The following is a 16,982-nucleotide window of genomic DNA, read 5'->3' on the forward strand; positions in this document are numbered from 1 at the left end:
AATAGGATAATTTATTTATTCAAAAGTTTATTATCGAACAATATTTATGTAAAAAAAATTGAAAGTTATATATTTAAAAAGACATTTCATTTTAATACAGTTATCTTAAATTTGTACAATATAAATTTGAAGAAATAAAAATATACAATTCTTATAATAATGTTTTGCTTTGCTCTTTTAAAATTGTATAGTAGGAGACGCATTGGATTTAACGGAATGTTATCCTTTGTATTACAATATTATTAAAATTATTTTTTTTCTATCGCATGATTAAAAATACTTGTAACTATTTTTGTCAGTCTGATCCGCACACATTACATGGTTTTAGTATATTTTACAAAAAAATATAAATATATTATTTCTCTTGTGTGCGAAGGTATTTAGATCGTTGTTGAACGATTTTTAATCATTTTGATTTGTCGTATAAGTGAAGTAGATACATCAATATTTGTAAATGTTGTCTTTATATAATTTTTTTTCAATTTATTAATCAAAAAAAGTTATTTTCGTGAGACATGCATGTTTCAAATAATATTTAAAACTCAATAAATATATATTGAAAGAGAGATTCTATAAGCCTGCCAACAAAAGAAGCGCGTTACCTACAAGTGCATTCAATTTTCTGACTCAATAAGACACCCACATAGCACAATATCTTGCTGTACGCTTCCCTTGAGTTTAAACCGAAGATTCGTTAGATTACAGCGTAAACTTCAGGTGGGGTTAAGGTGAGCTGCAAATGTCCTTTTTATTATAGCTTTTACGGCTGCGCAGTATATTTAAATCAACTACTTCCGTTAGGGTTGTATATCCTACATCACAATATATATTATCTGGTGTGAAAAAAATAGTTAAATATTAATAAATAATATTTATTAATATTAATTAACAATAGTGTAAGCTTAAAGGAAGTTTAAAATGAGGCTTATATCTTACATGGAAGCTTACAATAAGTTTACGGGAAGCATACAGTAAGGTTATAGCAAGCTTAACTGTAAGCTGACTACAATCTTACAGTGCAGCTTACGGTAGAGAGAACATTTGCAGCTCACCTTAACCTCACCTGAAGTTTACGCAATAAGCTAACGAATCTTAGGTTTAAACACAGAAAAAACTTAGTCTCATTTTGATATGCAGCAAAAATGAGTCAATGCTAAACGACATAGACAGTGGCGCCACCAACCTGACTCATTTTTGCTGCATATCAAAATGAGTAGCATACGCTATCATTTTGAGTTCAGGTTTTTTCTGTGAACTCAAGGGAAGCTTACAGCAAGATATTGTGCTGTGTGGGCATGTACATTTTCAATATCTATAATAAAAAAAGTACTAAATATTATAAGAGGCATTTCATATGAAAACGAAAGTCTATGTCTCGGATGTTTTGTTCTTCTAGTAATAAATTGTTATTATGGTGGTAAATAAGTATACCAAAAACTAATATACAATTTTATTTATCTCAATATTTATTTATTTTATTTTTTTATATAATCCAAGATATTTGCATGAACAAATTATATAAGATTTATTTCTTTTATTTATGACTTTTTTTTATCGATAATTAGGGCAAAAAATACGTGACATGAACTTTAGTTTTCATATGAAAGGCCCTTATAATTATTATGTAAGTAAAAGGTAAAGCTTTTTATTTAAAAAATACTCTAAAAAATTTGTTACATATTATCACTGAATGATTTTTTGTTTTGTAACTGTAAGAAAAGTTTTAATCCCATTTACAATACTAATTTTCTACTTCTTTCTTCAGCAGACTTTCATGTTAGAATATAACATTTTTAAAAATAAATTTATATTTTGTATTATACGACTCATTTATTGTTAATTGCTTTTCATTTGATTATATTGTATGACTGATGCTCATGTTTAAAAAAATGCTAAGTTTGAAAGTTGCAAAAAATTAATTTCTGTAATACATTATCATTGCGGTTATCAAAATTACGATCTTTTTCAGATCATTATTTATTACAGGCAGAACTGGTAAAAAGGGAATAGTGCTTTTACAATTCCTTTTAGAAAAGGCCTTATCACAAAATTTTCTCTTTGCGCATCAACTGAGCACAAATTGCAAACTCATATATGGAATTTGTTTCTTCTCTAGTGATCATAAATTGAATGGCATTCACTAGAAACTATACAATTATCATACAATTAAACAATATATATATATATATATATATATATATTTATATAAATAATATAAAAATAGTAACAAAAAATGGTTCTATATTGATCACCATCATTACTATAAAGCAACTTAGAATAAATAATTTTTTATTGAGGAAATAGTAGATTTGCATAGATCGATAGGAAAATTATTGCTTTTTTAAAGCAAAAAATATTTATGGAAACAATTTTCTTTAAATGCAATAAAAAAGTTGGCTAAATTACTAATTTTCGCGGTTTATCTTTTATTCTTGAATAATATGTATTAAATAAATTATTTCTTAAAATTTCTTAAAATTGTTACTGAATTAACAGTTAAAATGAAAATTACACTCCTGAAAAATTACAATTCTAGGTATATCATTGCTATTGGTAAGCGCAATTTAATCTCGCCTTGTGCATTTACATATCTATATATAATTACATTTTATATCAATTTCACCCTGCACTATAAAAATTAAGTTTGACAAAAAAAATATTTATACTGAAAATATATATTACATCTTTAACTGTATATCTATATCTATAATTAAATCTCAGAATTTAAAAATAAGCAATAAGTGTCATTTACATGTTGATAAAAAAATAAGTTTTTGTTTCTTCTTTATAGTCTATTATAAACAACACAATTATTTATCCAATTTATTTATAGTCAACAATATAATTATTACGTTGCACTAAGACCTGTTAATTCTTGTGACATGTTTAAAACAAAATTTTTAAATAGCAGTGATTAATAATTTAAAATACGAAGTTACGCCATACTAATTATACGTATTAGATTGACTATTAGAGTTTGGAGAGTATATATATATATATATGTGTGTGTAATAAATGAATAAGCATTGAATAATGTTCATTTTGCAGTGCACATTGGTCACCATAGAAAAAGGGACGAGAGTCTGAGAGAGTAGGCAGATTATTGCCATAAATTGCAAAAATTATATAAAAGTATCAATAAGTATAATAATAAGGAGAGATAAAAATTGTTTTGTCACTAATTTGAAATATATAGTTTTCAAATCTTAATAATAGTGACCAGTCTATATATATATATATATATATATGCAGATGTTTAATTTTCAAATGGAAGCCCTGCACAGGATCGAACAGATGTCTTGAAATTCACTATTTGTCACACATTCACACAGTCTTTCATATATGCAGGTAAACAAACAAAAATTTTCATAGACGAAGAGATATAGGGACACGGGAACAGTCTTATTTTAAACGAAAAGCTCGATCGGAAGAGGATGCAGTGTCGTCAAATTTTAACGACCAATAATTGATGACTGGTCCCTATAGTTTTTAAGTCTACGATAAAAACATTCACACATTTTCTTTGTCTAAAGGCACTACCGATTCATCGAACCTTTAGCAGTTATTGTAATATTCAAAGGCATTAAATTCATACTTATTTTAGGTAATCATACTTCAGTGCCATCCTCGTCTTCATCTTCATAAAGGGGACCATTGAGATGTTTCTTTTTAGGCTTAGGAGGTGGTCTCGGAGGTATTTTTTTTTCTACTTTATTGTGCTCAATTTGTTGTTGATGCTGGTAATTTTCAGCTGTGTCTGTGAGATGCATGGAGCATTCAGCAGCACCCTCTGGCGCAGATCTATCAAATGTTATTACGTTATCATTATTGAAAGTAACATTATCATTATCACTGTTATTCTGGTTATTGTTATTAGTAATAATATTATTATTTGTGTTTGCGTTATGCATGTTGTATTGAATTGTATTATTTAAAACAGGGCTTGGAGAGATGGTCAAATTTCGACTACAGCCATCACGCAAAGAATTGAATCCAGGAATTTCTGGGGTTTTATTTAATGAGATAGCGGAACTACCATCAGCCGTAGTACGTTTACCGAGGTTATCATATACTGGCTCAACTTCGTTATCAATGTCTATCGGTGAAATTGGAGGACCACTACTCCAACTTGGTGCTCGAGGTCGTCTGGGAATCGTAACATATCCTTGACGAGATAAAGCAGGAATTATACTACTGTTACCCGCTCCAGCAGAACTGCTGTAAGGTGTTCCACTTCGATTGTGTGGCAAAGTCTTGAATCCATTACCACTGCCTCCACATGTATATTGGGGTGACGAAGTAGGTCCACCAAATTGACTGAAAAGGTATTGATTTAAGAGACGTGAATTATCAGGAGCTGTGGATGCCTGACTAGTTGGAGAAGAACCTCGTCCACCATGGAAAGCCAACAAATCTGGAGGATATTGTCTATTATTAAAACTATTATTGCCATAATGACTGGTCCCATGAAAAGCAGATCCACTTTCTAGTTCAGGAGTTACGCGTATTCTGTCATCTTCTTCATCTTCATCTTGAATATTAATATCTCCGATACCGTTAGCAATCATTCTTCCGACACCCTCAGCTGTAAAACAATTTTAATTAGAATTTTATTTAAAAAAATTCTAAATATTTAAAAAAGTTTTAAACAATTATTTCACACTTATAATTAAAAAATAACAATCGTAAAATTAATAAATGATTAAAGTCGTATTTTTCAAAATGTTGTAAGGCTATTAATTTTTCATACACCCTAGAAGAACATAAATCAATTTTTCACATATAAAAAAAGAAATTAATATTAATTAGGGTAAATATAAATTAATGCTTACCAAAAATTGAGTCGTTATCTAGTAAAGTTCTATTCAGTTCAGTCATTTCTGTACCATGAGAGGTTATTGACGGAGTATCATAACGCCTAATCGGTTTCATAACAATTGATGTTGTTAGTTCTCCCCCAACTGGATTTACAGAAGTGATTAAAGACTTTTCAAGCTCTCCAAATCCTTGCTGATCCAAAGAGTCGTTGTGGTCAACACTACCTGTACCTTCGTGATGAATTTTCTTATCGGGCAGTAGCATTGACTGCCTACGACGACAGTAGAATAGACAAAGAGCTATCATCATCAGAAGGAAAAATAACAATGCTACACTCAGACCCAATGCAAGAGGTAAGCTGATTATGTGATGACTTGAGCCTCCTTCTTCATCATTGAATATATCACCACTAATAACAAGAGTAACATTTGCTTCGACAGAACCCCCTGGACTTTGAGCTATGCATACATATTCTCCTCTATCTGCTGCTGTGACATTGGGAACAGTAAGATTAACCCAGCCACTGCTGTCAATATTTTCAGTCACAGTATAACCTAGTGTTTCAGCACCACTATTAGGGGTGGTAGAACTACTATGATGTCGTCTTGTAGAGTTGTTTAGTATGCGAGAACGATGAATCCAATGAATTCGTGGCTGAGGTATTCCCACTGCTAGGCAATCAAATCTAACTGATTCTCCACTTTCCACGTGCACTTGTCGGGAACTTGGTACTATAGTCTGAATTCTAGGTTGACATGCGAATTCATCACTGCTTACCTCATCCCATTTCTTTCCATAAAGGTATGATGGATGCTGACAGGTTGTTTGCTTTGTATATAGTTTTCTTTTAATCGTCCAATCCCGTAACTCTTTTAAAAAGCAGTTGCAATTCCAGGGATTATTATCCAGTTCTAAGCTTCCCAGTTTTGGGAGCTTATCAAAAGTTATCAACTTCAGATCAGTAATATTATTTCCATTTAATAATAACGTTTGAAGGCCGGGCAAGTTTTGAAAAGATTTTTCTCCAATTGTTTGTATTCGATTTCTCGACAAATCAACTTTTTGTAAGTATGTAAGATTATCAAATAAGCAATTTTCCAATGATTCTAGATAATTTTCATTTAGAAGTAAAACTCGAAGTCGATGTGTTTCAAAAAAAGTCCCTGGGTAAATGTATTTTAGACTGTTCCCAGAAAGATCAATTTCGATAACAATTTTCAGTCCCTTAAAGGCTTCTGTTTCTATTGTCTCTATATCACATTGCTTTAACGTTAGTTTTTGTAGATTTACTAAATTCACTTTGCTGAATGAAAAATTATGTAACTGTACAATGGAATTGTCAGTAAGATCAAGGTATTGAATTTCTGATGACAGAAAGCTTGGAATTTCAACAAGATTTTGCCGTATACATTCAGCTGTTTTTTTACCAGAAACCCACTTGCATTTACATGGTGATAGGCATTCCCAATTGTCTTGTCCGACAACGTCTTTACTCACAAGTAGTAAAATTACAGAAACAAGCAAACACTGCAAATTCTTCATTTTGGTTTATATAAAACTATCACTATGAAGGTATTTAATAAAAAGCTCCTTCTCTTTTTGGAATGATGTACTGTTGTAAACTGTAACAGAAAAATATTAATTATTATTATTATAATCACTTTTAAAACGTTAAAAATATTATTTCATTTTTTCATAATTCATCTTAAAAACTAATGCATTCAAAGATGCTTTTGATAAATTTTTTGAAACAACTTAAAAATGAATACACCAATATATCTAGTAATAAGTTGCCTTCTTTTTACCATCAAGTGTTTTTCTTCATTTCTTTTATTTATTAATTGTATTCTAAAATAGATGAAAAATTTTCTAACTTTATTAGTGGAATACAGTTATATTTTTCTATCACATTTTTTATTTCTAATTAGAAATTTCAATATTTTCGTCACTTCATGTTCATCTTCAACTCAATACAGATCTAGGAATAATATATATTATGTGGCAACGAGAGTGAGGCGAAGGTGAACCAAGTCGAACCGAAGTCGCAATGACAGCGAGTATTGAAATTTCATCCGAAACTAAAAATTGCTTCGAACGAGCAGCATACGCTATATTTTCATCACTGACATGAAAAAGTGAAACTGTCTAAAAATTTTTTTTTTGGCAGTTAACTGACAACAAAAGTTTTTTTTAGACATTTGTCAAGAATTGAAAAAAAGGAATTTTTTCACATGTCAGTGGAAAAAATAAAATCTTTTATTTACAAAAGTTTAAGGTGAGTTTTAGAAAATACTAACGTCTAAAGTTCTGCTTTTCTCCCTTTCGCCCAAGACGATCGTTAATAATTATTAATGGTTGCATGGATGAATACAGAAGTATATTTTGATGCTCAATGCAAGACAATCTAGTTCTTTCATCGAACAGCATACTTGTGTAGATCTGAAACAATTATTGAAAATATGTATTAATCATATTTTCATTCCGCTATTTATCAAAAAGAGCAAAAAAAATGTGATAGATTAAAATAAAGAACTGTAAATGTATTAATGTAATACAATTTGGTATTAAATCATTAAAGTCAATGCTCACGTAAATTAGTATATTACATCAAAAAAGTCAAAAAAAAAGAAAAAGTTGACCATAGATCAAATAATAATTTATGACATAACAAATTTTTTAAAATTTGATTAAACAAATTGTATAAAAATAAATGTTTAAAGTCAAAAATTATTGTTTATTGGTTCACAGTCAAATTATCTGCATATACACGAAGCTGAAGTACGCAACGTTTATATAAACGATTTTTAAAGAAATAATTTTTTACAATGAAAAATTCTATAATTTTTTGCCTAAAAAATATTTCTTGTAGTTTTCATTAATCAACAAATTATACAAAAAATATTTTTTAAGCAAAAAATTATAGAATTTTTCATTTTAAAAAATTGTTTCTTTAAAAATCGTTTATATAAACGTTGCGTACTTCAGCTTCGTGCATATACAACTTTTATTTCCAATTTGTTAACGGAATTATAACCCAAATTGTCTAACAATATTTTGGGTAAAATTGCATGAAAATAATACGTCAATATTTCTGCACTGAAAAAAATTAATTTGATTCAAATAATTGGTTACTTGACTATTGACAAATAAATATTTACCTGAATCAAATAATTTTTATTTTAATTAAATAAACTATATTTGAAGTAATAATTTCCGCATTTGAAACATACACAATTCAAATGACTTAAATAATTATAAATTGATAAAAATCAATATTTATTTGATAATATAGTCAAGTAACCGATTATTTGAATCAAATAAAATTTTTTTATTGTGTCAACACTGCGATTATAGCAAACTTGAATTGCAATATTACAAGAATATTGCTATATAATATTCGGATAGTATAATCATACTATTTGCATATTACGCGAAGTAATATTCTCGCATTATTTCCACAATATGCATATTTACAGACAATATTGTAGTGCAATATTGGTGCAATATTCTGGATATTATATGTTGTGATATTTGGGCACGTTTCATTTGATGTAGGTATATGTCACATAATTAACATAATTCTCATATTAATGCAATCTTTCCATTGAAATGAAAATGATGCCAAATATGAATTAATGTCACTTGAAATTCAAGTTAAAAGGTACTATGTTAAATTAGAATTATGTCATATAAAAATATTATGATGATGAAATATAATTTCATGTCAATTAAGAATATTATAATAAAGAATATACGTATCTGGTAGATGAAATTTGCTATACAGTATGGCATTAATGTTTTAGTTTTTATAACAAACTATCTTTGTTAATAGAACGCAGGAATAATTTCTGAAAACTAATTGTCGGAACTTTCATTTAACAGAATTTCCATTGAGCAGAATTTTATTTATTCTAATTATTATTTTGCAGAATTTTCATTAAACCAATTATCTACATTACATAATTTTTATGTAGGGGAGACCGGGACTGTTTGGCGCAGGGGTTGCTTGGCGCACTTGAGTTTATTCAAAAGTGTTGTTACATTAATTTTTCTCTTTATTCTCCATGAAGTACTTGATGAACAATATTCATTAATTATTGTGGGGTATAGATTAAAATAACTGATTTTGGCACTCCAAAGTAATTTTTTAACCTCTTCATTTTTTTGTGATATCTCTTTAAAAAATTAATTTTAGAAGAGCTCAAATATTAAGTTTTGAGCTCTATACATTTGTTATTAAGAAACAAAAAAAAAATTTTGATTTATTTTAACAGTTTTTATAAAAAATTAATAAATATTTCAAAAGTACATTCGGGGTTAGGTGGCGCGGTTATCTGAAAATTTCGTTAAGTATTAATAAAATGAAGTTGATTATATTAAATTTACACATTAATAAGCACCACACTGTTAAAAATGTTTGTAGTTTTAATATACATAAAGTACTTAAATTTAAGAAACTGGTATATTAGAGTGCAATTCATATACAAAGTATATTAAATTTTGTCACTGAAAAAAATTCAAATAAAAAAATTGCATTTTACTCAATTTATACATGTTCTTGTGTACAAAATAAGGTTTTTATTAATAAAGCAAAGTAATTTCTTTCATGTAAATATAAGTTTAAATCAATTTACATTGTAAAAATGCATATAATTTGACATTTATAGTACTTAACCTAAATGTCACATATAAGTATTAAAATTCTTGTATTTAGAATGTTTTTTTTGAAAAATTTTCCCCTTATAAAACATTATTTGGACATAAACAATACAATAGTTAAAGAATTACGCACTGTTGTTTCAATTTCAAATAAATTTTCAATATCAAGGAAATAATGACCGTTTGGTGAAATAGGCATCTACAGCCGCCATGTTGTCACTTTAAATTTAATATACATGTATCTTAGATTTCAATACCTGTACTGCATATTCGCTTCATACGCATGTATATTAAATCTAATACAGATTTTTCTAACAGTGCAATAACAATCCTATTCAAAAAATTTAACCGAATAATTGTTTTTAAATATTCACAGCGTTATTATAAAAAAAATATTTTTTGGTAATTTTACGATTTCATTTAATTTAAATGAAATTTTCTAATTTTTAAATTTAAAATAATTTTATTGTAAAATTACAGTACAAGACTTATTGTGTTAAGTCTTATATTATTTAACCTTTAAATCATATAATTTAATTTTAATTTCACTCCTGGGCCGGGGTTGCTAGGCGTGCTTTGTACAGCTTCAAATAAAGTGGTATAAAAATAAAAGTATTCAATATATTTCAACTTTCTTTTTTTTTTTAAATTAAAGGTGATATGTTACAACAAGTTTTCTATACATTAACTTTTTAAAAAAAGCAAAAATGAGTGAGTTACACAACAAAGAGTAAAAAGTGCGCCGGTCTCCTCTAACCGAAAATACATTTCACAGAATTCTTATTTGTTCTACCTTACAAAAATTTAATAAAATGGTTATTATATCAAATGAATAATGATAATTGGAAAAAATTAAAATTCTGTATAAAGTGATATTTCGGTTAAATATATAAAAATTCTTTGATATAAAAAATCAATTTGGTTAAAATTCAGCAAAATAATAATTCCAACAAATAAAATTCAGCTTAATGGAAATTATATCTAATGAAATTCTATTATAAGTACATATACATATATACGAACAGCAAAAAAGTTAGCAATAGGTGTTAAATTTATGATTTTTTCAGATTTAACAACTAAATTGTATCAAGTATTTTTTGTTAAGCAATTTTCTTATATGTATTTTGATTATTTTTGATAATTATGTACTGTTCCTCTGAGGACTTTTTAGCCCTAGAAACTTTTTTTTCTTTTATCATTATTACTTTCGTTATAATTATTAATGAGGGGCAAAAAATTTTTATCAGTTTCTAATTCGTTTTAGAAAAAAAAATTTATTAAAAAAATAAAATATAATTTTTCCTTACAGGGTGTCTTAACAACTGCTAGGAAAAAAATTCCTTGATTTTTCCCTGATCTAAAATATACTAAAAAATTTTTATTTTGATCAAATAAAATTTATTTTGACACAATTAAATCATTAACCTGTCTATTATCCACTAATTTCATATGGATTTGAACCAAATAAATAATGTTTCATAAAAAATAAAATATTTAAGTGAAATAAATAAACTAATAATTGGGGACGTAAAAATATTCTCAACATTTAATTTAAAAGAATTTTTATGCCGTCAAATCTTAAATTATCAAATTTTTATTTAGTAAAATTATATAAAGCAGATTTTCTAACAACATCGAATTTCAAATTAATACAATTTAAATTTAACAGAATTTATATCAAGAAAAATTGTATAAACAAAATTCTTAATTAACAAGGTTTTTATTAAAGAAAATTTTAATTCGAACTAATTCTTATTTAACAGAATTCTCATTTAAGGAAAATTCTACTTAGTTCTTTTTTTGTCAATTTTTATAGACATAAATTTCGTTAAATTGAAATTATATTAATTTAAAATTTTTAAAAATTATTAGAAAATAAATGCTTTATAAGAGTTCTGCTAAATAGAAATTCTTTTAAATCGAATTTAAGTTAAATATAAATTCTTCGATATGAAAATTTTGCATAATATAAAATCCACTTTGTAGAATTATGCTAAATATAAATGCGATAATTTAAGATTCGACGCCGTAAAAATTTTTATAAGTTAAATGTGGGTATTAGCATTAAATAATAAATTATTCGAATGAATAATTTATTTTATTTGAAGTTGAACCGATTAAATAAAGTTGTATCAAATAATTTTTATTTATACTAAAAAAGCAAATATTTCACTGGAAAAAATTGATTAATTATTCCAAGTTTAAAAAGTCAATTTATTAGATTCAATAAATAGTAGTAATAGTAGTTACTTTAATTTATTCATAAAAAATTTCCAGAAAAATAAAGAAATTCCCTGACTTTTTCTTGACCGTTAGACACCCTGCCTTAAAATGTAACTGACAAATTTTTTATCCAATACTATATAATTAATAAAAAAACATATTAGCAAGATTTTTCAGATTTACAGTATGAAAATTTTCATAAACAAAAAAAAATGTTGTTTGATAAACTAATTAAATAATATAATTAAATTAATTATTTGTTTAAAATAAAGGCGTAGGTATATATAGGTATATTACAAAAATAAAATTAAAAAAAAAATTACATAATTTTATAGTTAATTAAAGGTATTTGCTCTCACTACCTGATATGTGGGGTAATGGAATCGAATGACTTTTCTAAACTATTATTTTTTTCAAAACTTTGTAGAAACCTTTCAGTTTCTATGTTAAATGATATCAAAGATAAATAAACAAAGTAGTATATAATTTAACTTATAAATTTGTATTTATCAAACTTTCCCTTAGATGGATTTATATTTTCTATGTACTTTCAATCTCTTGTGAATATCTATTTGACACATATATTATATTTACATTTCTTACATATATTCGACGATTATCCATAAACTTTAAAATTACTATCAAGATAATATAAATGTAATAAAGATTTTTTTAACATGAAATTAAATCATGTAAAATTAGTAATACCGGTTCATAATTGCGGCGAATAACAATACGAACGTGATGAATAACAAGTTATATATCTACTTGTATATATATAATCTTAGCGATTTCACATTTGTGTGCTACTAAGGATAGAATTGTAAAAATTCTATGTGCATATGTGTAAGGATGTCTGTCTAACTGTGTGCGCGCGCAGGACATGAATATCGTGTAAAAGACATTCTTATACATTGCTTCAGGGCCGTTTGTGAAGGAAGTAGCGCCCGTGTTTTCGATCGCTTTTTGACGCGACAACGTCCAAGACATATGATTTCGTTGCTCGTCTAAATTGACAGATATTGACATCCTTCAAACTTTAAAACGCTTCTCTCTTTAATTTTGAGGGATCACTATATAGTTCAATTTTATATAAAAATTAGTTAATTTGTCATTTCTATGGACACATTATTCAAAAATATCTATTACTTTCATTGTTGAGATTAAAAAAATTGAAATTATTTTATTGATAATAAAAAATTATAAGTTATTCTTAAATAAAGTAAAACGCTGAATTATTGCAATGTAATAAGTGCATAATGAATTGTTGAGAAAGAAGAATTTATAAATGCAAAACTAATATTCGTAATCAATACTTACTGATCCATAAATAAAATGCCTTTTGTATGTATGACTTGCTCAATGGTTAATATACTCTAGTAGCCTTTGAATGATGCTGTGATGCATGGTTTCTGCATTACCGACGGAATATCCATGCAATGAAACATCTCTTGACACTGGATTTCCAAAAATTAAAAATTCCTCTCTAACCATTAAACGACATGAATCAACACCAACTGATAAATTTGACAATGCGCTTTTATCTTATTAGCAATTATTGAAGTAACGTACAACAAAATAAAAATAAATTTTTAGTAATAAAATATCACGTGGGGACGCCGCAAACATAACTGGAGTGAAAAGTAATTCAGAGTTATTTTCCTTGCTTCAAGTATATCTACAGTATAGAATGGAAGATGATGTTAATCACTTAATTTAAGATACGTTATTGTATAGAGGTTAGATGAAAAAGAATAACATTATAATACAATGAACTCTGTTTCTCTCTTTATGTGCATATAAATATGTACGTATATACATATACAACTAGAGCACACTTCTATGTAAGTAAACCGCACTGACGACACACAGTACACAACACAGGCCAGGCAGTTTTAGACTAGTGCGATGGTGGTTAGTGTGGGTGCAACAGTCACCATCGCGACTGTTGTCAGACGCGCCCTCTATTGCAGAACTGAGCCAATTCTTCATCTGCTCTCTCAACATCATATACTCGTACATACACTGTCGCGGCCCCGTTCTGTTCGGCGCTTTTCTTTGCCTAGCTTCATGAGTTACTCCTATTCTCTCATTTACATGTTCAAATACGTTTATTAGTATCAATTATGTAAATTTGTTATCTCTGTTCCTCCAACAATCTTTTATTAGCGAATAAGATCCCACCAATGAATGCCAATAAATGTACCCAATGTTCTCATATTCTTTCATTAGTAATTTTTAATTAATCTTTACTATATACAATATAGGGTGATTTTTATATGTATCAGCACCCTAAATTTTTTATTTTAATTTCATTTTTTTGTTTGAAAAACGAAAACAAATTTTTATTATTTTTTTTTATTTATTAATTTTTTGCTTTCTCTCCTCCCGAGGAAGCTTGGTATTCGTGACGATTTTCGATTTTTTAAAAATGGGTTATATGGTATTATTTTTATCTAGAATGCATATATATTTGAAGTTTTAAACAAATGTCCAGATGTATGTGTGTGTGTGTATGTCACATAATCTTGTGTGCAAATTATCTCTAATACACTTCGATGGTTTGTCCTGAAATTTTGTAGGCTTATTACAGTCATCAATATCTAAAATCAGACGCAAGGATTTCCAAAAATATCCACATAATTTTTGCTTATGTTACTTTTTCAAAAATTCGGAAATATGCTTTTAAAAAAAAATTTTTTTACACTAAATATAATTTTTTTTGTTTAAAAAACTGATATCTCGCATTAAAACGAATTGATTAACCTATATAAAGTCTATATTTTAATTAAAATCTATAAATTATGTCATTTTTTAATATTTGAAAAAAATTTTTATTTGTGTTTTTTGAATTAACTTTTTTCTTCATGAAAATTTTTAATACATTTTGTCAAACCTGCATTCCTGGCACAAAAAGGTATCGATTGATGTATATAAAATTTACATTTTACCAGTATTTATAAAATTGATTACTATTTTAGTTGTAATCCTTTTTTTAATATTGAATACTAGCAACACACGCGCGTGCAAATGAGCAGTACCAACATCCCAGTGGTCAACTTTCTTATATAAAATTTTTTAAATCATTATGATAATGTAATTTTACACAAATTGACGCCAAAGAGAAACTATAAGGCTTTCGGCCGTGAGTCACAAAACCCAAAAAATTGACACCCCGATATAAATAGGGAAAGACACCTATTAACGAACTTAAAGCAACCCCTATCATAAAAAAATCGTAGCTTCAAAACTGTGAAAGTTAAGGGGGGGGGGGGCAAACTTATTTCCGAAATTTCGAGTTTTTGTAATATTACCATATTCAATCCAATTTCAATAGACAATCGCGTAAATAGTAGGATTTTTTGAAAAAAAATTAACCGATTAGACCCTCTACTCTACATTAATATCTTCGTTAGGAAAAGGCGAACAAAAAATATATGGTGCACATCTTGATTAAATCAATAGATTTGAAAATAATGGCATATAAAAGTCGGATTTTTTAAGAAAAAAATCTGGCAGCCCCCTGCGGGGGCGGCCACATTCTCATCACGCGCTTCGCGCGTAGGGGCTCGCTTTGCTCGCTAGTTTGAGCGCGCCCCGGGGCGCGAAAAGGATAATCGTCCCGCTTCGCGGTCCGATATTATTACGCGCTTCGCGCGTTTTGTTTGTTTATTATACAATTCAAAACCTATTAGCATTAATTACTTTTTAACTACACTCTGTAATACAAAAATTTTCCTATTAAATTTAAATATTGTATTAATTGTACTACCAGAAAGTAGTTGAATGACCCAAGAATCTATTTTGTAGAATGAGATTTTGTAGTTGTTTCAGACTTTGTAGTTGATTTAATTAATTTTGAAGTAAAATGTCAAGAAGAAAGAAATTATTTTTATTAATTTTATTAAAAAGAATAAAATTAATTACACACAGAGTTAAAATAAGTAAAAAAGTAGTTATTTTAAAAGTGGATGTTCATATAATCGACTTGTTTTGAAAAATTTCTTAGAAAAAACTCATACTCTTTATTAAAATGCGTTAAATTAAATTATAGAAATAGGTAAGGTTTAAAGGTATTAGAATAAATGTAGCACTGTAGCTGTTCAAACTTAGTTCCTTAATATTGCGCCGTGGATTGGCCAGGTCTTTGTAATTAACAAAAATCGACAAACCAAATTATTTACTAAAATAAGATATTCCGCTTTGAGCTAATTTCAATTGAGTAAAAGAAAAAATTAATTGAAGTGCGATTCCAGGCGAGATTCCAGGTGAGATTTTGACTTTTTCGAAGTAGGTTAACCGATTGCAATGAAACTTTGTTATATATAGTAAGACTAATCTTTAACGTAAATTTCAGCTTAAAATATTTGTTAGTTTACGAGATTTGCAATAATAACAAAAAATGCGAGTTTAACTTATTTAATTTTAATAATTTACGAGTATAAACAATTGCGATTTCTGCTAGTTGACGTGCAGACGGCATTGCGCACGCAGCATTCTCCTATAACCAGCTGACGTGATTCGTGGACTAAATTGGCTACGTGAGAATGCTGCGTGCGCAATGTCGTTAATGTTCCTTTGGAACATTAAAGAAAACACAGGTAAGATCATTTTAGCGTTTGAGTGATTGAATTTTAGATTGTCGCGTGAAATTTATTCAATTATTATTTAATAATTTTTTTAGTTGTAAAATTATAAAAAATTGTTCTGAAAGAGATTTATTCCTCTCATTTTCCTTGACATTTTAAAAAAAGTAGACCTCAATCCGATTATTAGAACGGAAGATATAGCACTTTAAAATTTTTTGTTATTATTGCAAATCTCGTAAACTAACAAATATTATAAGCTGAAATTTACGTTAAAGATTAGTCTTACTATATATAACAAAATTCCAAAGTTTCATTGCAATCGGTTAACCTACTCCGAAAAAGTCAAAATCTCACCTGGAATTGCACTGAAAATTTAAAAACACTAAAAAAAAGAACTTTAAAGTAAATGCATTTTTTAAAGCAACAAATTTATTATATGAGGTTTCGCTCTCATGTTTTTATTCATACAAATTTTTTTGTACAATTTATATAAGTGAAATTTTTGGTTTTTATAAATTAAATTTCATTTTCTTAAAGTACTTTGACTTTAAGGATAACATTCTCATCACGGCACTCGCGTTTCACGCTCGAAAATTAGAAACATACAATAGGAAAAGGAGGCATGCATTAACCCATTAACGAAATTTTTACAGGTAATTTGAGGCTCTATCAAATAGTGTACTAAAAGAACCG

General features: G+C 27.7%; 1 protein-coding gene across 3 annotated transcripts; it reads right to left on the reverse strand.

The window, feature by feature from the left end:
• Positions 1-1,629: 1,629 nt before the first annotated feature.
• LOC127288873 (uncharacterized) lies at positions 1,630-13,646 on the reverse strand. Of its 3 annotated transcripts, XM_051316575.1 has the most exons (5): positions 13,021-13,646; positions 12,409-12,773; positions 7,116-7,257; positions 4,833-6,440; positions 1,630-4,585 (listed from the first exon to the last, which is right to left on the reverse strand). In XM_051316575.1, exons 4-5 carry the CDS (start codon positions 6,358-6,360, stop codon positions 3,609-3,611), a joined length of 2,505 nt encoding a protein of 834 aa, XP_051172532.1. In that variant the 5' UTR covers positions 6,361-6,440; positions 7,116-7,257; positions 12,409-12,773; positions 13,021-13,646; the 3' UTR covers positions 1,630-3,608. The 3 variants fall into 3 exon arrangements, with proteins under 3 accessions (XP_051172532.1, XP_051172531.1, XP_051172533.1); XM_051316574.1 differs by lacking the exon at positions 12,409-12,773; XM_051316576.1 differs by lacking the exons at positions 7,116-7,257; positions 12,409-12,773.
• Between the last annotated feature and the right edge of the window lie 3,336 nt (positions 13,647-16,982).

The sequence above is a fragment of the Leptopilina boulardi genome, unplaced genomic scaffold, assembly GCF_019393585.1.
Source record: "Leptopilina boulardi isolate dan_hultmark-lab unplaced genomic scaffold, ZJU_Lbou_2.1 LbouV2_396, whole genome shotgun sequence".
In the NCBI taxonomy this organism is placed as follows: Eukaryota; Metazoa; Arthropoda; class Insecta; order Hymenoptera; family Figitidae; genus Leptopilina; species Leptopilina boulardi.

Excerpts from the sequence above, each read along its gene's own strand:
- LOC127288873 (XM_051316576.1), bottom strand. The coding sequence starts at position 6,360 with ATGAAGAATTTGCAGTGTTTGCTTGTTTCTGTAATTTTACTACTTGTG. Across the intron at positions 4,586-4,832 it reads AGATAACGACTCAATTTTTG|CTGAGGGTGTCGGAAGAATG; the intron begins GTAAGCATTAAT and ends ATTGTTTTACAG.